The sequence below is a fragment of the Meira miltonrushii genome (genome assembly GCF_003144205.1).
Source record: "Meira miltonrushii strain MCA 3882 unplaced genomic scaffold FA14scaffold_3, whole genome shotgun sequence".
NCBI classification, from domain to species: domain Eukaryota; kingdom Fungi; phylum Basidiomycota; class Exobasidiomycetes; order Exobasidiales; family Brachybasidiaceae; genus Meira; species Meira miltonrushii.
The window spans coordinates 1,304,873-1,328,187 of record NW_020289945.1 but is presented as its reverse complement, the minus strand read 5'-3'; the positions used below and the strand labels follow the sequence as shown (position 1 = coordinate 1,328,187).

Genomic DNA, 23,315 nt, shown 5'->3' with positions numbered 1-23,315 from the left:
GATGCTTCTTGTAAGAGGCCGTTGCGTTTGACAGCTGTCATCAGCATGATTGCAAAGCATTTACAGTGCACCATAATGCATTTTTGGTTGAATATATGCGGACAAAGAGACGTGCTTTGAAGGAAGGAAAGAGTAGGAAATGATTGCCTTTAATCCAAAAAATCTTGTTGTGTTGCATTAACGGAAGTACAACGGCCGTGTTTCGGTGCAAAAGAGAAAAGCATTACGAAATGAAGTACTTATTTCACACCAGGTACTCAATCGGCGATTTGGAACGCCAAAATTGAAATTAAAGCTTGGCAAGAATAAAGGGATTTCTTTCATTGTGGGAAAGTGGCGTGATGGGAGAAAATTAAATGGCTAAATTACCATCATGGCATTTCTTTCCTCCGGTCATTGCCTTTCAAATTGTCAATCACAATCAACGCAACCGCGCTTTTTTTTTTTTCTTGCTCAGCACAATTTTGATCACATTGCTAAAAAGCGGCGGCCGCGGTTAGGGCGGCGGGTTGTAACGGCGTAAAAGACAAAACAAAAAGTGAATGTGATTTATGTTTAACTTCATTTTCCCATGATCGTTAATTCATGCTTCTCTTTCCCAACCGATTGCACACAAGTGATGAAGAAAGAAAAAAAAAGGGAGCAAACCGAGTAAAGCAATCGTCGCAATAAGGTGCTCTGATGATGCATACTGGACCGTGAGTGCAAAGAATTCATGTCCCCACACAAGGAGGGCTGTGCAATCCATCTTGATTGTTTAACAAAAGGTGAAATGCCTCTCAAGAAAAATAAGGTTCACTCTTCAAACAAAAAAACAAAAAGTATTTTTTACAATTACATCCATCCATCCATATGATCCTTTTACACAACCAACATCATTTCATCACGTCTTTTCTTTCCCCTTCCTCGTCATAATTATTATCTTCTTCAAGGGAAATTTCTTCACAATCACATCCTCCTCACACATCTCATCAAAATGGACGCCTTGACGGGCAATCCGAAGCCCACCGAATTGCGACGCTCTTGCGTTTTTTGTCGTCAACGCAAGATGCGATGTTCAGGTGATTTGCCATGCTGTACAACATGTCGTCAACGTGAAAAGCCATGTGTTTATGAACCTGTTGCATTCAAAGGTCGTTATGCTGCTGCTGCTGCGGCTGCAAGTATTGCATCTTCACAACAACAGCAACAACAACAAAAGAATTCACCTTCTTTTGGTTTACCTAGATCGACGGAATATGGTCTTGAACCGCATAACTTTCACGAGTATGGTGGTGCAGAACATTTGGATCGTTCAGGCATTCCAACTCATTTGCAGCATCAGCCTATCCCTCCTCCAACGATGGAAGGTAATTTGGTTGGTGATGAATTGACATTTTTGTTTGGTACATTTTTTGCCATGACTCAACAATCAGCTTTAGTTCATAATGCAATTCAACGTTCAAACAATGGATCAAACACTTTGCCACCTTTTTCTGTTCCATTGACGTATGTGGATGCATTGCCTGTCATCACTTTTGATCTGATCAAATTGACAATGGCAAAGCTCAACGCTGTAAACAATGAAAACAGTCTAGGCGATCACACTTCTTTGCCTTATGTTCAAAGTTTGATCACTGACCGTTCCATGACTGTGATTGATGGCTTGGATAATCCAGAAGCAGAGCAATGGTAGGTGACATTCTCTGCTTTGATCTAGCAATGGTTGTACTCACACACTTTCTTTCCAAATCACAGGTTTGGCATCCACGGTCCTCCTAGCAGCAATCAAGTCGAGCATCTATTGGAGATGGCATTCAATCATCATCCTTTGGTCGCTCTGATTGTTCCAAAAACACCGTTCATGCGTGATCATCACGAAGGTCAATCAAACTACTGTCTTCTCTGGCTGTTGTGTAGTGAAGGCATCGAACTTGGCTTACCAATGGTTGGCATCAAGCCAAACACGCCATTGGCTTTCAATTTGCCTTCTTCTGCCTCCTTCCTTCAATTGGCTTGGAAACAGCTGTTCAACTCTCATCAAAATGTACCAGCAGAACGTTTTTGGATTTCTCAAGCATTGTTGTTGCTCGGCTTTCGCCTCCTTTGCCACGGTCATGTCAAACAATCAACTGCTTTTTTGCTCTTGTGCGTTCGTTGTATCGCTCGTGTGGTAACTGATCGCTCTCGCAATCCTGCACTGGAAGTCAAGATCAATGGAATCCGAATGACAGAAGTAGAAGAGCAAGCGATCAACAACGTATTTTGGATCTCTCATGCATTATTGCTATGGATTTGGTCTCAGGTTGATCAGGTTGACGGTGATTTGGCTAGATTCATCTGTCCCGATCCACCCGTTCTGTTCACGGCCATCACAGCAGCAAAGATTCCATCAACAGTCTTATGCGCTGATGCAATCTACAAGCTTGATTATGTCAGTGCCAACTTCACTTCTTTGAACATGCATACTTCCAACGCACGTACGTTGACAGTCTTGGCGCATGTTTGTAATATGATCCATACTTTGATCAACAATGGTACGGCACATGCAACACAATCATCATCCTCAAGTTCGGTCTTCTACAATCAAACATTTTCGCAATTTGGTGAACATCATGATACGTCTGGCCATATGGCAACAGATGATCAAGGAATCGGTTCGGGTAATGCAGATTATACGGGGTCAACGATGTATGCTGCCATTTCTGCAAAGCTTTTACACCAAACCAAGCAAACCTTGACGGCAACCTTGCATCCACATTTGACGGATAAATATACGGACAAGTCAATCTTGTGTGCTGCTTATCTGTTTGCAATCTGTCTTTGTGAACCGTCAAACCAATCAAACACCTTTGCAACATCACAATCACCTCAAATGGCTTACTCACCGGCACAACAGAAGGAGCTGGCTCACAGATTCCGTGCTGCCATGGATATTGCTGGCGGAATGATTCGTGATTGCAAAGAAGATGGTTTGGTTTTCCATCAATTGGCACCGCCAAAGGAACGTGTCTTGATTCAATCTCTCTTTGATCGTGCATCAACAGTATTGGCTCGTATCTTTACGCATCTCAAACAACATGCAGCAGAAGTGACAAGCAACCCAGAGGGTGAAGTGCATAACGAGCAAAGCGAGAACGTCTTTGATACCGGTCTTTCCATGCAAGAGATCACATCTACCATCAAATTGATCGATGATTACGCGAAGAAAAGGGACTTTCCGTTGTGTATGACTTCGTTTGATACGACGTATCGTACAGGATCACTCTTTAATTCTTCAAAAGTGGATTCTCTTGATGACATTGCTGCGATTGCACGCAGCATCATTTCGCCAAAAGGGAATGCAAACGATGGCAATCCGATCAACATTCAAAGGATGAACTCAGATACTGCAATCATGGCAGATCAATATTCAAGGGGCAATGACGGACACAGAAAGGCGTCCATGGCAGGTACGAGTATTAGCAATGATGATGGTCGATCGACCGATGTAGCAGCTTGGCAGGCTCAAGAAACGCAAAGAGCACGATCATTCTCTGATTCAGCAGCAATCTATTCAACAACTTCTCATGCAGCTCATTTGCCGGGTAACATGACTTTTGTTCAACCTCCATCTTATCCGACAATCTTTCACAGTATGCCACCGCCGCCACCTCCAACGTTTACATCATTCACAACAGCAATGAATGCTGCCGTTGTTGGTCATTCAAACGAACTTGCTTCACCAAACGAAATCAATCCAAAAAGTACAAATGACGGAGCACAAGCGGTCGTTGGCGGTGGAATGAGACGTTCGCGAACGTATTCGATCAATGAGGTACGTTCAGACACTTCTTTTCCTTCTTCATTTCCCTCTTCTGTGAGCGGAGGTCAATTTCCTCCTTCACCACCACAAAGTGCACCACCTTCGCATTTGGCTTTATTGAGTGATACTTCTGCTACTTTGCAGGCAATGTTACAAGATTATAACAACAACAATACTTCAACAGCACCTTCAAGCGCAATCCCGTCTGCAAATAGTAATCAAGCAACAAATATGACAAATTATACAAACCAAACTCAACATTCTCAACATCATTATCATTATGATCATCAAAATACCCTTCTCCATAACAATGCTGGTGAAGGAAGCAGTAACGGCAGCAATGAAAATCTCGCTGCTACACGTACGGCTACTTGGGCAGCAAACAATGGAGGCGGAACGATGAACCCAAACAGCACTTCTTCAAGCACCTTTTCAAATGATGTCAAAATGCCATTCCATTGATCTGGGTTATATGGCAATTCTCTTCCTTTCAAGAAGCAGGCAATCCGTCTTCCCCTCGTGCATCTGTGTTTCTTTAGCATCTTACCGCATCGTCGCTCTGGAGCCGCTTTGTCGCATACACTTTTTTCCCATATCTTCTATAGTCACCGTACATTACTGTATACTCGTTCTGTTCATATTCTCTTGGTAAAAAAAGTACTGTACATGTATTCTCTGTCTTGATGAAAGCGTATAAATAAAATTGATCATAATCATGTTTGTAATCGTGTCGCATTGGCTCCTGTTGCGGCCCAACGTGGTATTTTGGTAGCTTGTCTTGGCTTGCCGCCATTTGCAGCTGCATTTGGTCCCCATTGTGGTCTCTTTGGTTCTTCTTCCTTCTTTGTTTCTGTTTGTCCTTCCTTCTCTCCAGATTTCTTGTTTGTATCTTTGACGTACTTTTCGTGTAATTTCCTTCTCTCTTCTTCTAATCCTTTGTTCTTCTTTGCAATCTTTTCCTTTCTTTCTGCTCCTTTTCCACCTCCGCCTGCAGTCAGTTCAACATTGATGCTTCTACCTTGTAGCTTTGTATGGTGGAACTGCAATGCCTTTTGCATAGCATCACGTTGTTTGAATTCAACAAATGCACATCCTTTCGATTGTGGCGCTCCAGGGTCCAATGCTTTGCCTTTTGCGATGGATTTCTGTTTCGACTTAGACAGCTCTTTTGCCTTTGATGGATCTCCTTTTGTCGTTAACAGTCTTACAGATGGCTTTTCTCCACAATGATCAGCAAAATGTTTTGTGATTTCTTCCGTTGTGGTCTTGTAGGACATATTCCCAACGAACACAATATATCTCTTCGAATCGTTGTTGGCTGAAGCACTCTTTGTATCCTTCTCTTCCTTGGTATCTTGCTCTGTTGTTTCCACAACATTTCCATCCTCATCAAATTTCTTCTTTGTAGCTTTTCCATCTGACGATGCTTCTACATCTTCGGCTTGCTTTCTCTTACGTGTAGTTGGCGTTTTGGATGGTTTGCCTTCTGCTTCTGAGGTAGACTCTGCTTTCTTGACTTTCTTTTCCTTTGGCTTGACTGGCACTGAATCATCTGTCACCGCCTCATCAGCCTCTTTTTGCTTTCCCTTTATGTCTTTTGGCTGTTCAGCTTCGATATCTTGCTGTTCATCCACCTTTGCTTCTTTTACCTCTTCATCTGTTTTAGCATCTCCCTTGCCAGCCTTTGCACGGAATTCCAATGCCTTACGTTGCTTCTTTGTCAACTTTGCTTCTGCCATATTGCTGATTGCTAAAAGACGTATAAGCAAATGTGAAGATGATAAGGATAGGGAAGCATGAAACACTGTAAATTTTAAGAAGCTTTCTTGCATATGCTGATAAAAAATTAAACTTAATTTTTCTGATAGAAAATTGTGATTATGTAATTGAAAATTCGCCGGCGCTTACTTAAGCAATAACAAACAACATCTTGTTTAAACCGAAGAAGTACTGAGTCAACTTTGGGACATTTGTGGCTAAAAGCCTATTCAAGATTGCTATTCATAGAACATGGTTGCATTGGAAAAGCTTTAGAGGTGACGCTAACTTTGTCTTTCCCATAGCATAATATGGAATGCGAAATGCATACAATCAGGCTCAATCAGTCAGCCTCAATGTATGGAATTGAAGGATATGTAATTCAAATTCGATTGTTTCTTTATTCAAAGTTACAATGCTGCTTTGTATCCCATTTGTGTGCGGCTGTTTAAGCATTCAGCATCATGGTTCGCGCATGTCCGATGCATGAAGGCGTGTGCACAAGAAAGCTGTCACGCCTGACGAATTCTACCCTTGTCATAGACAAAGCTTACATAATATGCCCTCATATTTTCTAGTCTTTCTCTTTCTTACATAAGCCTTTCATCAACGCCGAATCTCGGTACCGTTATTTTCTTCACCTATAACAATTATGCGATCATGTAGCTACTTCTTTCTTCATCTCCTTGCCAGTGATCATATTTCAATTCTTCTAAGTTACGACTGATTAACTTTGCGAGATACGGAATTACTTCACACGGCATTATCATTCACCTTTAGCGACCCTAAAATACATTAACACTCACGTGCTTCTTATTTCGCTAGTCGGATTGTTACAAAAGCCACAAACTTTGTTTCTTTTTTGTCCTGAATACATAACTATACAACAAGCCAAAGCACTCAATTAGGGGTTCTATAAACACGGCTCACGAATGTTTCAATCTCTATCTCATCATCAACTCTTACCAACGGTTCTTGCAATCTTGTTCCATCGAACCGTCGGGATATTTGAAAAGGTGACATCTGTAACCTAAAATACAACGTTGCATTAGTGTTGAAGGTTTCTATTTTAATGTTGCATGTCCCTATCAATCGGCGGAGGATGGTAGACTAATGAAAAGTACTTTCTGTTTTGCGTCTTGCATGCAGATTCGACGTGCATTGAACACTGTTTTATTACCTTTTATTTCAATTCAATTTCAGATCCCTTTCGATCGATCTTTTTGTTTAACTTGGAAGTCGTGTTTCATTTCTTTACATTCGTTTTTGCGGGTCTGCCTTTACACCGGCGCCCCGCCTTAAAGGGAAAAAAAAAAAGACGTCTTTCCGTTTAAAGCCAGAAGCAGAAGGACCCCGAATTGTAATGGCTGTACACACGCGTATACTGACTGTTCTCTTGCCTGCTTGTCTGTCTGTCTCTCTCCGGTCTGTCTTAACTTACCGAACTCCACGTTTGTATACAGTGTTAATTATTTCCTCTTTTTATATGCACGCAATTCATCAGTCTCTTTCTGTTTTAATCTACTTTTTCTCCTCCTTGTATAAACTTCTTTTTACCCTTCTTATTGTGTCACTGCCGCTATCCTTCCTCTCTCTATCTCTAAGCAGCAATACGCAAATCTACCGGCGTTTATCGTCTAAGTGCATCCTTTTAAGGATCAATCGTTCCTGCTGCTGCTGCTTGTTGATAGGGCAAATGTATGCTCATTCAATCCTTGCTGCTTACTCTTATCCATCCATCCAAAGGTCATTAGCAAGAAACAATCACTCAAAGAAGAAGATCATCTCCGATTATGACACTCTGAACACGATACAATCTTGATCTAACTCTGAGCAGGCACCCTTCTCACCGCGGTCTTGATCACAATCATGAGTTCGGGAAACGCAATTCCCGGACCCAGTAACGGTCCAATGGCACCACCAGAACCAACTTCTGCATTCTTGAGAAGAAGATCTGGTCAAATGAACGATTCACCTCCGATGCAATCAGGCAGTATTCCAACGATCGCAAGTAGAAGACCAGCAAGTAGAGCGATGACACAAAACGATTGGTCTCTTTCACTTACTTCTCTAACAACACCTCCGGGTACGCCACCAATGCTACCAACTCTATCTCGTGCTACAACTCCAACTCCTGCAGCAAGTTCACCATTGACAACACCATTTGGAAAAAAGAGAGCGCAAGATGAAATAAAGGCGGTAACAGAGATGTTGAATGGCGCTGTTACACCCGTCACAACGACAACAGCGACGGAATTTGGAAGTACATTGGAATCTTCCATGTCTAGCGGAATACAGAGACCGGCTTCTGCGCCACCAAGAGGTAGAAGGTCAAGGCGACCGTCTCGTGAATTGAACGATGCAGGTGTTGATGCGATGGAGAAAGCGCCTCTCCCTTCCACAAGAGAGGTGCCGACAACGATAAGTGGAATAGCATCAGAAACGATTGAACAATTCGCCGCTCACCTTTCAGATAGGTCATTGGCAATGCTGTTCATGTTCATAGTGGCGTGGGGAGCGGTACTTTCACTCGATCGACTGACGACTTACTCTTATCAGACCATTGCCACAAATTCTTTCTCTCATCACTCTTCGCTAGCCGAAGTGAATGTGATACGATCTGTGGTGGCAGCTGTAGCAGCATTGCCGTTCGCAACCATTGCTGATTTAGGAGGTCGTGCCCAAGCTTTTACACTTGGTCTCTTATTGTATGCTGCTGGTCATGCTGCAATGGCAGGAAGTACGACAATTCCTGCATATATTGGAGGAGTGGTGTTGTACGAATCTGGAGCGAATGGACTGATATGTTTACAAGCAACTGTTTTGGCCGATATGACAAGTTCGCGCAATCGACTATTCTTTCAAATCGTTCCACAAATGCCATTCTTGGTATTCAGCTTCATAAGTAGTGACATCTATTCGGCAATCTTACCTAGGTGGAGATGGGGTATTGGCATGTTTGCCATCCTTGGACCAGCAGCGCTTCTTCCTGTTATTGCAATCTTGGGACATTCTCAACACAAGACTCGGGCAAACAACGTCGCAGCTAATCGATCAAACATTCAATCTGCCTCGCAAAACGCTCGAAGGGCTAGCTTACAGCAGACTGAATCGTCTTTGACGTATGGTTTGCTGATGATCAAGCACGTTTGGCAGACATCTGATGTTCTTGGTTTACTGTTACTGGTTGCTGCGCTCTGTCTGACTCTGATCCCGCTCACTCTAGCAGCCTCTGCACCGAATCAATGGGAGACACCAAGGATCATTGGAATGATTTGTTCCGGTGTGGTAGCATTAGGATTGTTTGGCGTGTGGGAGTTAAAGATTGCAAAGAATGCGCTCATACCACGAGTATTGCTGCAAAATCGTACGTTCTGGGGAGGTGCTTTAGGTTTGACAGGATTATGGGCATCGCATGCTTTGATGTTGGCTTATTTCCCGACTTATCTGTACGTTGTGCATGGTGTATCAAATCGAGCTCAACAAAACTTTTCAGTGATTTACAGTTTCACTGTTGCAGCAGCATCGTTACCGATTGCCATGATGGTAAGACATTCAAGACGATTCAAGATTTTCACCATTGTGGGCGTTATCGTTTTCACTGCTGGTTTGGGAATGATGATCGGTTATAAAGGCACGGCAGACTCAAATTTTGAGCTGGCAGCATCTCAAGTGGTGATTGGATTGGGTGGTGCTTTGACGATTGCGGTAATTCAAGCAGCCGTTCAAGTGTCCGTCGTTCCAGCGTATGTTGCTCAATCGATTGCCGCTTTGAACATCTTCCCATGCATCGGAAACGCAATCGGAGCTGCTGTTTCAGGTGCTCTGTGGACGGGCTTATTGCCAGGAAAGTTGGCCAGAAATCTGGGACCAACAGGACATATGAACGAATTGCCAACAATTTTTGCCGAACCTTTGACTTGGATTGAGAGCCATGGATTGGGATCTAATACAAGGACAGCGGTAGTCAATGCCTACTCATCAACATGGCGTGTGATGATGATCGTTGCTACATTGATCAGCGCAGTGAGTTTACTGCCAATCCTGTACACGGAGAACCTTCGTTTGAATGACTCATTGAGCGCGGAGGAGGCTATTGGAGAGGATGATATGGCCTATAGTGGAGCTATTAAACCGAGTAAACTGGTCACTCAAAGCGGCAGACTGTTTGGTGATAGCCTATTTGAACGTATGGAAAATGCTCTAGGACGCAAATTGGTCAGAAGGCTACCAAAGAAAGCCATGCCAGATTCGCCTACCGATCTCAAGACGACAAATATGCCCATCCTGGCCTCCACTTCTTCATCCTCTCAAGCATCTAATTTGACGAACAAAAGAGCGCATTCATCGAAATGGTCTAATGCATGGGGTGCTTTGCGTAATTCATCCATCGGTGGTTCCGTCATTGTGGAGAACGAGAGTGGTGAAAACAAGCACATTCCAACGCCAACACTTGTGGTTGATCATGGTACACCTTCTCCCGTATTTTCCGAATCAAATTCGCCTGCACCTATTTTGGTAGTTGATGAAGCACCGTACGAAGCACCTTTGCACCCTCCAACACCACCATCAAGATCTTCCGCTGGAAGCCTGTCTCCCTTGCCTTCACCTATGACGCCATTTACAAGCAATTAAGTAAAGAATTCGCACATTTTCCAGCAATTGTGTCACTATCATACATTGTAGCCATCATCGTGTATTCATTTTGTATTTGTACAATATTATCTCAATCATTACACTTATGTGCTGGTATAAAATACAAATCTGAGCCTGAGAGAATGCAGTTATGAGTTGCTGCTTTGCCCTGCTTGAGTCTGGATCGTCATGGCATCTATGGCATTCTTGTGCATAGATGCCAGTTCTTCTAACGCTTTTCTCGCCCTTTCCAGATTCCTTGCAGTGTCATGAATGAAGACACTAATCTTTTCCAAATTTTCCTGAGCTTTCCGATGGTCAAAAGCGCCTGAAGGTGGTTCAGACGGCGGTTGAAATTCTTTTAGTTGAATACCATGTCTCTTTTTGAAGTTGTATACCCAACCCATGGAAGCACTAAAGTTTGTATAACGTAATTCATTTGCAATCTTTTGTGCTTGTTCACCGATCATCTTGTCGGTCAAACGTTCATCTGTACTACGATGTTCACGATAATCTTCAAACCAATCGACCATACGTTCTTCCAAAACAGGAAAAGGTAATGTGATTTGACGTTTTGCATCTTTGTTTGAATTTGTTAGAGCTAAAATCAAAAAATCTTCTTTATCTTTAATAATCTTTCCAATTGTACTCTTGCTTTTGACATTGAATTTAGCACATAATTCATGTAATTTCAAAAATGGATTCTTCTCGTATTCTTGACAAATTGCAATCTTTGTACTCATTGGGATTCCTCGCCTTGATTTGGGATCATCATCTGGTCTTTTGTTTCGTGCCATTTTGTTTTGGCAATATGTTTCTTGTAACCGGATGGATCGTTGTCGCGCAAAAAGGATTCAATTCGATTAAAGGTGGTTTTGCGCGCGCCTACAAACGCACGGAATTGCTTTTATCGGATTAAAGCACTGGCACCGCTTAGGCCACGAAAGCATCATTGCATACACTCATTGCATTTTAGCGCACGTTTGATCCCCTTTCATCGTTATCCATCACGAACATCGCTCATCATGTCAACTTCACAGGATGGTATGCCAGGTGGCTACTTGGACGAAAGAATGGCTGATCCAGTACAGAGATCAAGTTTACTCCAACAACACCTGCAAAGACAGCCATATGCACATCTCATCAGAGCACATAGCTATGCAGGAGGAGATGATGATGTGGACGATGATGATGAACAAAAGCATAGAAGGGGAAATCGAAGGAGAAGGGCAAACGAAAGGAGAAGGAGGAATGGATATAGTAGTGATGATGATGCTCTCAGTGTAACGACATATGACTCAGAAGAAGAAGCAAGATTGGCACAGGAAGAATGGGAAGAGAGTATCGGACAGCTGAACCTGGCATTACAAGTGATGGTCTTGCCATTCTTTGGCAAGTGGTTGGGTAGAAAGACGAGCTATTGGCGTGAGTATCAGTGTTCATCTCTCCAATTGTGCTGTTATTGACCTTCGTTCCCTTACAGTATTCTCCCGCTACCAACGTCTAGGCTGGACAAGGGCATTCTTTGGCTTAGAATGGCTATGGACTCCAAACACAATTCTACCCGGGCCTGCTGTAGCATTGCTTCAACCATAGAGCTCTTGCTAGAGCGATCACTCAATTTGTATTTATAAACATTCATACCCGACTCATGCTTTTTTCACACCGCTCAAGAGTACATTTTCCGTATTTCATCAAAGTTGTAAGTTTTATATCATGACATGCTAATCTGTTATCAGTGCCGATTCATCTGTAGAACTTATTGTTTCTTGCACTTTAGGTTGCCTCTTTTCCGTTCTCGAATCGACCAAAGTCTTAACGCACCAATTATGGGGAGCGCCTTCCTCGTCGTATGTATCTCCATAAACCGAATAGCCCAACTTTTCATAAAATGGAATAGCATGTTGCTGACTACTGACGACCACAACGAATGGAGGTGGTGGAGAAGGTGTTTTGGTTTTATCGTCCATATTGATGATCTCTTCGCCTCTTAGGTATTGGGCAATGAGCCATCCTTCGACTTGATGCATTACCAATGCTCCCAAACCTTTTCCACGTTCTGATTTTAAAACAGCCAATCTGCTCAATTTTGCACCTCGTACTTGTGGTGCACCATGTTCCTCATCAATTCGGCCTGTTCCATGGGCTGATTTATTAAATCTTCCACTTAGCTGCGCGATTGACAACGGTCTTCCCAGCGGATATTCAGCTTTTGCAATCGCATCATCACTTGCTTCAGGCGGGGCGATATTTGTCTTTGATTCGGGTATATTGCTTTCTGTTGGTCCAGTTGACATGGGCAAGCCACCACTGGTGCCACCAGGACCTCCTCCAGAAGTGACAACACTTGTTGCATCTTGTTCTTGTACATATCCTTGTTCTTCTTCTTCTTTGTACCCTAGCCATTCTTTTCTTGGATAAGGTGTCAATCGAACCGTTGCAACTGTCTTTTGTTCGTTTCTTCTGATGACCAAGAAATGCGCTGAAATAGGATCATATTCATCCACTTCTGTATCAGCTGGAAAGCCTTGTTCATTATGAAATACTTTCATACGTAAATCCAACGATTCCCTTAATCGTTCTGCATTTGAACAAAGTTGAAAGTCATATTGTGATAACAAATCACCTTGTGTAGTCTGAGCATGTGATGAAACGAGTTTGGACATTCTGTTCTTTTGAGGATTAGGGTATCACAATGTTAAAGTCAGTTACAATACTTTGTCCGCAATTCATTCCTGTCCCGCTTATTGTCTGTGCGCAATGCATTTTGGATAATCACCCTTTTTATAATTAACAGCAGCATCCTTTTTAGCGTTGCTAGCATCGCACAGCTTTCTCTGTCAAGCAATATTGGTAAGTCGGAATCGTTCTTCTTCTCAAAAGGGCAATCAAGCTGAACTGTCCAAACACATCGGGAAATTGTTGGTTGTGCATCTTTTACGCTAAAAAAATACAATGGCTGATTAATTAAACGGGTATAAAGGCGGTTGTTTTTAGCGTAAGTGTTAGAAAAAAAAAAGATGGCTTTTTCTATTGCAGCGATACACCAGTCTGCATTCTGCCGCCTTTAAATCTCTTGGCAGGGCCTTTTGCTGCACCTTTACCCTCCACAACTTTAAGCGTAGAGAGGCCAATCAACTTTGGATTTTTAACCAATTGAAGTTAGAAGAAAATTCATTGGCTACACTCAAAAGCGGTGTTGAGCTCTCAAACCTCAAATGCAGGGATAATTGCAGAGCATCAAGTGTCTTCTTCCTAGAACACTCCCCCTTTATGCACCTTTCCTCCGCTTCCGACGGGTTCTTACAGGGCTGAATAGAATTCCTTCTTTTTGTAATCAAAAATCTTCACCTCAACACCACTAACATCCTATCCATTACAATATACCTACGCATATCCTGCTACAATGACTACCCTCAACGTAAAATGCGGGCCTATGCTTCGCTATGATACAGTAGAAAATGACATCTACCACGCTTTCGCACTGATTGTGACTGCTGACGAAAATAGCGATTATAGCTCTCAACCTTCTTTGCAATACAAATGGTCACCTGCTCCTTCAAAGGCTGCAGACGCTGTAAACGCTACTCCTGCAGTCACTTCCGATAGCTCACACAAATCAAGTGGATCGACAAAGATTTACACCTACACCGGAAAGGAAGGAAGTTTCAGCTTCTGGCGTTTCAAACTGGAAATTCCAATGGCCGATCACGAACAAATTGTAGCCTACAGCATTGATGGTCAAGCCCATCCTGATAGCACATCTAATGCAGTAAAGGATGCAACCGGATTCCACTTCTTCGTTCCTGCCAAACAGCAAAACTTCCGTTGGATCGGACATAGCTGTAATGGTTTCTCTGCCAGCTTGGATCCAGCTGAATGGAACGGACCTGATCCATTATGGAACGATTGCTTGAAAGAGCATGAAAAGAAGCCATTCCATGCAGTCGTTGGAGGAGGAGATCAAATTTATTGTGATAAATTGACTGGCGAACCAGAGATGAAGCCTTGGGTAGATTGCGAAGATCCCAAGAAACGTATGAAGATGGAGTTGACTGAAGATATCAAGGTATGCATGGAAAGATACTTCTTCCACCATTACTGTGAATGGTTTGGCGGAGGTAGTTTCTCACGTACAATTGCACAAGTCCCTATGGTGAACATGCTGGATGACCACGACTTGATCGATGGTTTCGGTACATATCCGGATGACTTGATGGAAGCTCCCGTGTTTAACAACGTCGGTCGCGTTGGATTCAAGTTCTATTACCTTTTCCAACAATTTATCAATCCTGACGTCGATGGCATCTCTGACGAGCCTGGAAAACACCCCGTCAAGAGTATCATCATTGGTAGACAAGCAGCTTACGTGCAATATCCTCATATGAGCTTCTTGACATACTTCGGACCAAAGCAACAATTATTGTTGATCGATTGCCGTGCTGAACGTAAAGTGCATCAAATTTGTTCAAAAGAAAGCTACCAAAAGATCTTTGACAGGGTTCGCAAGATGCCACAAGGCGTTGAGCACTTGGTCATTTTGTTGGGTGTTCCACTAGCATACCCAAGAATGGTGTTCTTGGAACGTACCTTGTCATCCTCTTTCAACCCAATTGTTTTGCTTGCTAAAGGTCTCTCACCTGGCTTCACAAACAAGTTCAACGGTCAAGTGGAACTCTTGGACGATCTCAACGATCATTGGTGTGCCGTTCCACACAAACGAGAACGTAATTGGTTGGTTGAAAGAATTCAAGAAATTTCATTGGAGAAGCATGTTAGAAGTAGTTTCATCAGTGGAGATGTTCATGCATGTGGTGTTGGTCTGTTCTTTGGATATCACCAACATGATCCTAGCTTGGATCCCAAGTACATGATGGCCGTCATTACATCTGCAATCGTCAACTCTCCACCACCTCCGGCTGTGATTTCGATGTTGAACAAATTGGCCGCAAAGAAGCATAGAAGTTTGTTCTACATCGGAACAAAAGAAACGATGGTTCCATTATTCGATACGGATTTACAGGGTAAACCTCATAAAGATAAATACATTATGGGCGCACGTAATTGGTGTGCGGTTGATTATCTGGAACAATCGGGTGAATTGGAGTTTGATTTACGTATCGAAACCGAAAAAGGTAACGGAATCACAAAATCATTCCCTACCCGTGCACCTGCACCTAAATGGCAAATCGAAAAAGAACATCATAAACACTTGCACACGAAAGAATGGGAAAAGATTATGCGTCTTTCTAGCAAGGTAACACAGAAATGAACAGATTTAGTGCTTGCTAAAATTCTCGCTTGTTGGTTGTATGTATTCACCACTTTCCTTTATGTTTCGATACCCCCCTCTCTTTGATAAATAAACTGCAATTGATCTTAATATGATATGCTGAATTGTGTGGTATGACAATGATAGAATTGAGGAAGAATTGACTTTTGACAAGGCTGTTTTAGTCACGTGTTCAACAAGAGTCTTAATCCTGAATACGCCGAGTGTCACCGGATCAGACCCAAAACGCGCGAAATGGGCGTACGGTTGTCGGAATATGCGCCAATTTTTATTGACTTTAACGATTGGTTGCTTGCCTGCTTGGGTAGAAGATGTATGTATAGCCCAGGGAGCCAGGAGCACGACACCGTAGATGCTAGCGGGTCAAATATCAGCGCGCCAGAGGAATTGAGATGCTCTGGAAGAATGGATTTTAATCTTGACCATCATATCGAAAACCAGCACACACACACATTCAATCATGGTCATGTTTGCAGCACGTTCGGCAATGGCCGCTTCACGCTCAACTATGCGTTCAATGAACGTTTCACGTTCTATTTTGAACAACAACAACCTTCCTCGATCAATTCATTCAACCGCTTTACGTATGGCAGGCGGAGGTCCACCAATCATTCAAGGTGAAGGTTCTGCCCCAGGTGAAGTTCCAACTGATGAAAGTCAATCGACAGGTTTGGAACGTTTTGAGTTATTGGGTAAATTGCAAGGCGTTGATGTTTTTGATATGAAACCTTTGGAATCTTCAAGACTTGGTACAAAGAAAGAACCAATCATGGTTCAAAGTTTGGTGTGTATATGAGAATACAGTCTGTCGAAGACTTGGGATCCCCTTGACTGACTTGTTGCTCTTTCCCTCCCCCCTTCTTAGTACCCTTCCCGTATCGTCGGATGCACAGGATCTCCAGCTGGATCTCACGATACCACTTGGATCCACTTGAAGAAAGAACACGATTTTCATCGATGCCCTGAATGCGGAAGTGTTTACAAGCTCGACTTCACCGGAGATCATACCACCGACGGAAGCCATCACTAAATGTATTCAAAATTCGTAGGACTTAATGGTCAAGCCATCCAGAACTATCAATGCAATCTTAGAATATGATCGAGAAGTAATAGCGTGATTTGGGATGCATGTGCGGACAAAAGCGATTTGAGTTGTATGACCTCAATGATCAAACATGCCTCTCGCTCGCCTATCCACACATTATGATGGCTAAAGATACAATTTGACTTTGAATGATGTACATGGGTTTGAAAAAGATGAACATAGGTATAGACTGAAGATCACTTGATCTGAGAAGCTTCTCCACGGAGGCTTAGGTACGATTGATCAACGCCAGGTCCCTGTGATAGAAAGGACAGAATGAGTCAGAAAACCGGTATAGAGCTTTAGTTTGTTCACATCTTACGCACGAAGGTTTTTATGATCTCGTAAATTTCCACGCTGTGATAACGCAGACCTGATTTAGGATCAGTGTATGGCGCCTATTAGAAGAGAAGATAAGATCAGAAAACAGCTTGTCAGGCGAGACCTCCTACACTACGCTACTCACAATGAGTCCTGTGATATCACAAAACTTCTTTCGTGGTCTTAGGCTAGGCGGTGCTTCGATGCTCGAGTCTGCAAAAAAACAGAAGGGTGTAAGCTTGATCGATCTCATGACAACAAAGATTGGTTGAATGGACTCACAAGTAGGTAAAGCTCGTTTACGCTTCAACAGCTCTTCGGCTGCTGCATCCAAAACAGCCGGAGTTTGTGTTCCATTCGTACCCGCAAGACTGTTCATTGTCGTATCACCATCTGGTTCCGTCATACTTGCACTTCCAATTTCTCCTTCAGCCGGAGTTGCCGTTCCACTTATATCACCTTGTTCTTCTCTTCTTTTGGCAGCTTTTGCAGCTGCTCCCGTCAATAGTCGTCTTTGCTTTGCTGCTGCTCCTTTCTTGTGTGATCCACCACCTCCAGCAGAAGTTGTACTGGTAGAAATGTTGATGGAATCCGTTACGCCCATTGCAAAATCTCTTTCGGCTGCCAAGATTTGTTTGAGATTTCGTATTCTACGATTCGAGCTTTTTGTATAAGATGGATTTTTGAAAGGCTTTGGTGTGTTTAGGAAGCTCTTTGATTCCAAAGAGGAACTTCCTGGAGCTGGTGTAGAAGTCGATGACCTGCAAAGAGTTGTGCGAAAAAGAGGATTAGTATTTCTTCCTCATTTGGGTTGCAAGATGGTCAAATCACTCACATCTTCTGTTTAATTAGGCTATAATGGATCGAGTGATGATAGCAAGACAGCACATTGACAGCTTGGGAAGGCCTCCATATGCACGAATTGTGCTTTAAGCTGGTGTTGTATTTGCCGGCGTGGACTGAATGTATGCTCCAGGCCTATAAGTGGTATGCTGACAGTACGCGTTTAAAGAGTATTGCGCAAAGTATAATTAATCTTTTTGTTGCGTTTGCTTTTCTCTGTCTGCGCGCAGCATTCATCAATTTCCCCCTCTCCCAGTGTTGAAGGCAAAGGTGAGCCAAAAGAAAGAGATCATTGGGAGCCATCAAGGAGAAAAGCACGGGGCAAGCACAAAAGAATAAACAGTAATCGTAGCAGGGTAAAGAAACGTCAAGAGCGAGAGAACAAGACGTTCTACTTTGCACTCTTAAACGATCATCGAGTGCAAATTGGATGAATAAAGAAAGAGGTGGGGCGGATTGGTAAAAGCGGTTTTCTCCGTAAGGCGGATCGCATTGAGGTGGGAGTATTGGTGGCGATCAAAAGGCTAAAGGTTGACAGAGGGGATTAGAAGATGCAACATTAGGTGTAACCTGAACGATTGACTTATTACCGAATCAAACACCTCATCAACATTCGACTCAGTCTACCTATCAACACACCAATCCACGATGACGACAATGAGCTCAACACCGATCAAAAGAGTAAAGCCAAAGCCTCTGCAAGAGGTATTGACAAAGGTCTTGCAACAACTGCAAAAGCGTGATCAATATCTCTTCTTTGCGCAACCTGTCAATTCTGCCGAAGTACCAAATTATTATTCGATCATCAAACGACCTATGGACCTTGGCACGATGCAAAAGAAGCTAGAATCAGGTGCATATACGACTATGGACCTGTTCAAAGAAGATATGCTTCTCATCACTGGTAACGCACAATACTTTAATTCGATAGATGGACCCAGTGCCATCATTCATACCGAGGCAAGTAAATTAGCCGATTGGGGTTTAAAAGCTCTAGCGAAAGAAGAAGCGGCAGTGCAAGAAAGCCTGGCAATCGCGGCAGCAGAAGCAGAAGCTGAAAAAGAAAGGATACGACAATCACATTCACCTGCATCCAATGCACCGCGAAATCGGATAAGTCTCAAAATACGAAAGAGTACATCGTTCAATAACACCCCTGGTCCAAATACACCTAGATTGATGACACCCTCGCGACTTCAGAACGAGATCAAACCAGAGACAAACTTCTCAAATGTGGCCTCTGACGATGAAGCAGAAGAGGTCGAGGTAAATGGCAGTGAAGAAGAGGAGGAAGACAGTGATGATGATGAAGAAGATGATGATGATGACGAGGACGATGATGATGACGACGATGACGATGGCACTAGCTCTAGGGCACAAAGTGTGTCAGTGGATGACTCTGTCAGCCGACAAAGTAAAGATGTTGTGAGAAGGCGGCGGAGGAAATCAGGTATACGGCGAAAGACAGCAAAGAAGAACAAGAGGCTTTTGAACCGGCAGAGTGCTATCATATCAATATTAGGTCTGTCTGGCAAAGCAAATGGAGGAGATGCATCGATAGCATCGAGCACGGCATCAGGCTCGCAAGTGCAGTTAGCACCTGTTAGTACGTTAAGTGGAGCAATTGCAAGCCTCATCCCTCTTTTCTATAGACGGGATGGAGCAATCGATTTAGAAGCCTTGACAGAGGATGAACGAAGGGCGATCTTGAGACCTAGTGGCTCGGACTTTTGGCCAGATGTGCTCCTCCCGTTCATACAATCACTCGTACCTCTCCATCCTGATCTTCTACCCAATGCACAGACGATGGAACGCAACATCAAAGACACGATGGACGGCTTTGCGGCTGCTTTGGTCAGCGTACCACAATCTCTATCTGCTTCACACACATACAATCTGGAAGGTCGAACGCCGGAGCAACAAGAATTACCCTTTTCTGTCTCTAGCGGTTGGGTCTTCGAGGGCAAAGTTCCAAATATCCCATTGGCATGGCCCCGCCTACAGCAGAGCGAAGGTGGAGCGGAAAGTCAGAAAGAGAAAGACAAGGCTAAAGATGATGACAAGGACGAGTCTACACCTAAGGGTCGTGCTCCCAGAAAGGATAAGGAAAAAGAAAGAGATGATGAAGGTCTTGCTACTTTGGATGACTGGACATGGCCAAGAGCTCATTTGGCAAAGTTGCCGGATGCGCTAGATGTGGGACTGTTCCCTGGCTTGCTTCCTGTTGCATGGACGTCACATATTAATTCGCAAAAGGGTGGACCGACAAGATCAAGACTTCCACCTCATCACTTGACACATGGTCAATCACTCGAAAGTGCATTGCAAGACGAATTATCTTCATTGCCACACAGAGCTTTGCTACGTGGAAAGCCTGGTGTTATTTCCTTGGGCGCCACACAACCATCTGCATCTCCTCTGGACGTTCTTGTTGCATTCGAGCAAGCAGCTTCGCGCGATTGGAAGCCAAAGCCTGAAGACATCAAAAAGCTAGGAGCTCGTGGTTGTGATGTCTTGCGTGAGGCTGTTTATGGTGGACCTTTGGGTGAAGCATATGCCAGCAGTGTGGAAGACTTTGTGATTGGAGCAGCACGCTCTGCAGAAGAAAATTCTGATGATGAAGATCTGGATGAGGTAGAAGAAGAGAAACCTCAAGCTGATGATGGGCCAAAGCCAGATCCGGCAAATCCGTATTCGAACGGAAAGACCTCAAAGTCGTACTTCGATGAGAATGGGGAGATGTTTGATCCTGAGGCATATATTGGTATGGATTTAGTCCCTATTGAAGTACGGAAAGAAGCAGGAGTATCATCAAGCTCAAACGTGCCGTCGATGCGACAATCGCCACAAGCAGTTGACTCGCCACGTGGGGTGAAGAGGAGAAGCCGTAGTCTATCTGCCTTTGCTCCTGCTTTCAAACGGCAAGCGACGGAGGAATTGCCGCAAGCAGATCAAAGCATGGAAGAGGATGTAGAGGAAAACAATGAGCCGGATACTAGAGCGATTTGGGAGAAAGAGGAGCATGCAGCTTACATGCGTGGCACTTTACTTGACAAATCACTCTACGATCATGTTCGCGAACAGTATATAGCGCCTCTCACAAACGGCCAGATGGACACCCTGATGGAAATCAGCAGCCAAGTACGGGGTGAAAAGTCAGCCCCTGATAATGAATTAGACCTCGACCTGGATGAGTTGATGAAGACGGTGGAAGAGGTGATGCCAAATCCCTTGGTGAAACAAGAAGATGATGCAGAAGATCCTATGATGTTCGTTAGTAGTCTCACTCCAGCGCCTCGGCAAGAACCAACAAAGGAAGCAGTAGACAAGAACCGAATTGTCAGCCTTGTGCAACTGTTCATCAATGGCAATTACCATCGTGCCAGATTACAGATGCACGAGTTGATTCGTGCTCAGGGTAATGCGATCGATATGGGCAACGTTGCACGTACAGAGATGGATATTCGAGATGCGTTCTCGCTAGAAAGGAGTACACAACCATTACATGCGCAATTTTTGCCTAATCCGTCCATGCCGATCGACCATGTATTGGAGAGATATGCTTCCGTTTTGCAATTGTTGTCGTCAGAATTGATGAAAACAAATGGTAGCTTGGAACCTCTCTATCTGGATTTGGTGGACCGATTAAGAATCGCATACATCACCTTGGGCAGAAGGGCGCCAAAGTTGCATTTGGTAGCTGGATCGTGGAACAGATGGGTAGAATCGGCAAGAAAGTCTCAGGCTATGCAGGATGCACATCTTGCGGCTCAAGCAGCTGCAGCAGCAGAAGAGGCAAAAAGAAAGGAAGCAGAAGGGAAAGCTTGAGGAGGAATTTATAGACAAAAATTACCTCTGACAAGTTGACACACAATTGTACTTTTATCTTACATGAAAAATTTGGGTATCTACTCTACTCTCACACATTGTACAAAAATAATTCTTATGTATATTCTATCGATGCAATACAATGTATAAAATGGAAAAATGGCAGGTCTATTTGCTAATTTGATCGTGTGACTGTGGCTTTGATTAGTCCGGAAGGATGTTGACTTGGCAAAAATACTTCGGCTTGATCTTCTTTGATGTTTTCCTCTTTTGCCCAGCTTAGATCGATTGGGATATAATGTCTGTTGGGCATTTCAAGATTTACTTGTACGACGCTGCTTGAATCTTTGTCATTCAGGATTGCTTGACCGGTTTGATACATTGTTGCTTGAACAGAAGGAGAAGAGTGTGTTGCAAATGTGGTTAAAATGTGAGAGATTGCATTTTGAGCGATTGCGTCAAACGGAGGTAAATCTTTGCCGGAAGTGGAAGGATTGAGTAAATCTTGTAATGGCTTAGCCGGTAGCTTGATATCATATTGACATTCAACACTTGTACTAAAGATTCGATCGTGCACTTCAGGCAATGTTGTATATTCGTCCCTCCAAAAGCCGTAAAAAGCGCTTCCCGAACTTTTCAAGACGACAAGGTCCCGTAAACCAGATTGCAAAACATCGATCGAAGGTTGGCCGCTTGCATCTCGCTTACCGATTGCACGAACATAGCGTTTCTCATTGCCATCTCTAACAAAACTGTGAGGATGTTGTTTAGACTTATCGAAAGGAGAAGTGCTTGTCAAGCCGCTACTGCTTGCATTTCCGTTTGGTCCATTATTTAAAGTAATTCTACTCCATTTCAATAAATCGATATCGATATGAACGTTTTCGATATGTTTATATGTACGTAAAAAGTGTTCTGCAATCACCAATGCAAACGTTTCCGGAACGAGAATTTGCACGCCAGGCGTACGTTTTGCCAATAAATTCAAGGTATTCTTGATACTATCAGTTGCAACGACTGAACTATTATCAGCATGAGTATAAGAAGGTGCCAGCGATGAACCCGAAAGTAAACATTGTATTTTGTATTCTACCACATGATGAGAAGCGGGATCGTTTGAATCGCGTACGATGCGTAAGATACGTACGTCATCCTTTCCATACGAATACGCCGAAAGTGTATGTTGTTGCTGTGAGGTGGACATTGTTTTTGAGTTAGATGGAATGAATGAAGGAAGAAGATCCGTTCAAGATGGATGAATGCTCTTATATATTCATCCTGTTTTACTCTTTCTTTGTTTCTCCTTCCCCCATTATCGTTATCTGCCTTTAGAGCAGTGTTTAAACCTTATCTTGTCCGTTTACGCATATTTGATCAGGAACCAACACAAACAATAAAACACTGATCAAGTGCCAATTTCCATCCATAAACGCAACCTTTTGCATCAGAGTAGGAATAAACGTTTAGGCACTTTACGCGTCAATCTCGGTTTCCCGGCCGTCAATCCGCGACTATAAAGATTTCTTGGCCGTCATTAGCCTTAAAGCATCTCGGAAGAAGTTTGGATAGGTGAGATCGGCTTCTTCGGTGGATAAGATAAGATTGAAAAAATGGTGTCTGCGATCAGTGTATTATCCTTCGTAGCTGAAAGCAAGAATATTACCGAGATAGGAAAGATCTTATTGGCGATTTACAGTAGAAATTAAGATGTAGTGGGTCATTCTTTATACCTTCTTGACTTCTTCAAAGAAATTTATCTCAATTTGTGA

The 23,315-nt window shown here is 43.3% G+C and overlaps 11 protein-coding genes across 11 annotated transcripts; 6 read left to right on the top strand and 5 right to left on the bottom strand.

Moving 5' to 3' along the window:
- The first annotated feature begins 886 nt into the window (after positions 1 to 886).
- FA14DRAFT_185316 (uncharacterized protein) lies at positions 887 to 4,371 on the top strand. Its single transcript, XM_025501448.1, has 2 exons — positions 887 to 1,671; positions 1,738 to 4,371. The coding sequence occupies exons 1-2, from the start codon at positions 977 to 979 to the stop codon at positions 4,244 to 4,246; spliced, it is 3,204 nt and encodes a 1,067-aa protein (XP_025353997.1). The 5' UTR covers positions 887 to 976; the 3' UTR covers positions 4,247 to 4,371.
- On the bottom strand, positions 4,158 to 5,889 carry FA14DRAFT_161420 (uncharacterized protein). The gene has a single exon (XM_025499113.1). The coding sequence runs from the start codon at positions 5,521 to 5,523 to the stop codon at positions 4,498 to 4,500; it is 1,026 nt and encodes a 341-aa protein (XP_025353996.1). The 5' UTR covers positions 5,524 to 5,889; the 3' UTR covers positions 4,158 to 4,497.
- Positions 5,890 to 7,918: 2,029 nt separating this feature from the next.
- Positions 7,919 to 9,637, top strand: FA14DRAFT_125177 (MFS general substrate transporter; the record flags this gene model as incomplete). Its single annotated transcript, XM_025496687.1, has 1 exon — positions 7,919 to 9,637. A coding segment is annotated over one exon (1,719 nt), but the record flags the coding sequence as incomplete, so codon positions are not given.
- A 689-nt stretch (positions 9,638 to 10,326) lies between these two features.
- FA14DRAFT_173461 (uncharacterized protein) lies at positions 10,327 to 10,974 on the bottom strand (the record flags this gene model as incomplete). The annotated part of the gene is made up of 1 exon (XM_025500483.1): positions 10,327 to 10,974. The coding sequence occupies one exon, from the start codon at positions 10,972 to 10,974 to the stop codon at positions 10,327 to 10,329; it is 648 nt and encodes a 215-aa protein (XP_025353994.1).
- Positions 10,975 to 11,202: 228 nt separating this feature from the next.
- Positions 11,203 to 11,773, top strand: FA14DRAFT_180327 (uncharacterized protein; the record flags this gene model as incomplete). The annotated part of the gene is made up of 2 exons (XM_025500993.1): positions 11,203 to 11,602; positions 11,661 to 11,773. The coding sequence occupies 2 exons, from the start codon at positions 11,203 to 11,205 to the stop codon at positions 11,771 to 11,773; spliced, it is 513 nt and encodes a 170-aa protein (XP_025353993.1).
- Positions 11,774 to 11,822: 49 nt separating this feature from the next.
- FA14DRAFT_161419 (uncharacterized protein) lies at positions 11,823 to 12,931 on the bottom strand. Its single transcript, XM_025499112.1, has one exon. The coding sequence runs from the start codon at positions 12,841 to 12,843 to the stop codon at positions 11,902 to 11,904; it is 942 nt and encodes a 313-aa protein (XP_025353992.1). The 5' UTR covers positions 12,844 to 12,931; the 3' UTR covers positions 11,823 to 11,901.
- Positions 12,932 to 13,209: 278 nt separating this feature from the next.
- Positions 13,210 to 15,558, top strand: FA14DRAFT_136026 (uncharacterized protein). The gene has a single exon (XM_025497015.1). It carries the CDS (start codon positions 13,584 to 13,586, stop codon positions 15,447 to 15,449), a length of 1,866 nt encoding a protein of 621 aa, XP_025353991.1. The 5' UTR covers positions 13,210 to 13,583; the 3' UTR covers positions 15,450 to 15,558.
- Positions 15,559 to 15,957: 399 nt separating this feature from the next.
- On the top strand, positions 15,958 to 16,500 carry FA14DRAFT_165009 (putative COX4-cytochrome-c oxidase chain IV; the record flags this gene model as incomplete). The annotated part of the gene is made up of 2 exons (XM_025499925.1): positions 15,958 to 16,254; positions 16,336 to 16,500. The coding sequence occupies 2 exons, from the start codon at positions 15,958 to 15,960 to the stop codon at positions 16,498 to 16,500; spliced, it is 462 nt and encodes a 153-aa protein (XP_025353990.1).
- A 205-nt stretch (positions 16,501 to 16,705) lies between these two features.
- Positions 16,706 to 17,860, bottom strand: FA14DRAFT_173456 (uncharacterized protein). The gene is made up of 5 exons (XM_025500482.1): positions 17,711 to 17,860; positions 17,158 to 17,636; positions 17,021 to 17,088; positions 16,881 to 16,952; positions 16,706 to 16,811 (listed from the first exon to the last, which is right to left on the bottom strand). Coding segments are annotated over exons 1-5 (681 nt in total). The 5' UTR covers positions 17,713 to 17,860; the 3' UTR covers positions 16,706 to 16,751.
- Positions 17,861 to 18,366: 506 nt separating this feature from the next.
- Positions 18,367 to 21,546, top strand: FA14DRAFT_156372 (uncharacterized protein; the record flags this gene model as incomplete). The annotated part of the gene is made up of 1 exon (XM_025497822.1): positions 18,367 to 21,546. One exon carries the CDS (start codon positions 18,367 to 18,369, stop codon positions 21,544 to 21,546), a length of 3,180 nt encoding a protein of 1,059 aa, XP_025353988.1.
- A 35-nt stretch (positions 21,547 to 21,581) lies between these two features.
- FA14DRAFT_161417 (uricase) lies at positions 21,582 to 22,931 on the bottom strand. The gene has a single exon (XM_025499111.1). The coding sequence runs from the start codon at positions 22,748 to 22,750 to the stop codon at positions 21,722 to 21,724; it is 1,029 nt and encodes a 342-aa protein (XP_025353987.1). The 5' UTR covers positions 22,751 to 22,931; the 3' UTR covers positions 21,582 to 21,721.
- Between the last annotated feature and the right edge of the window lie 384 nt (positions 22,932 to 23,315).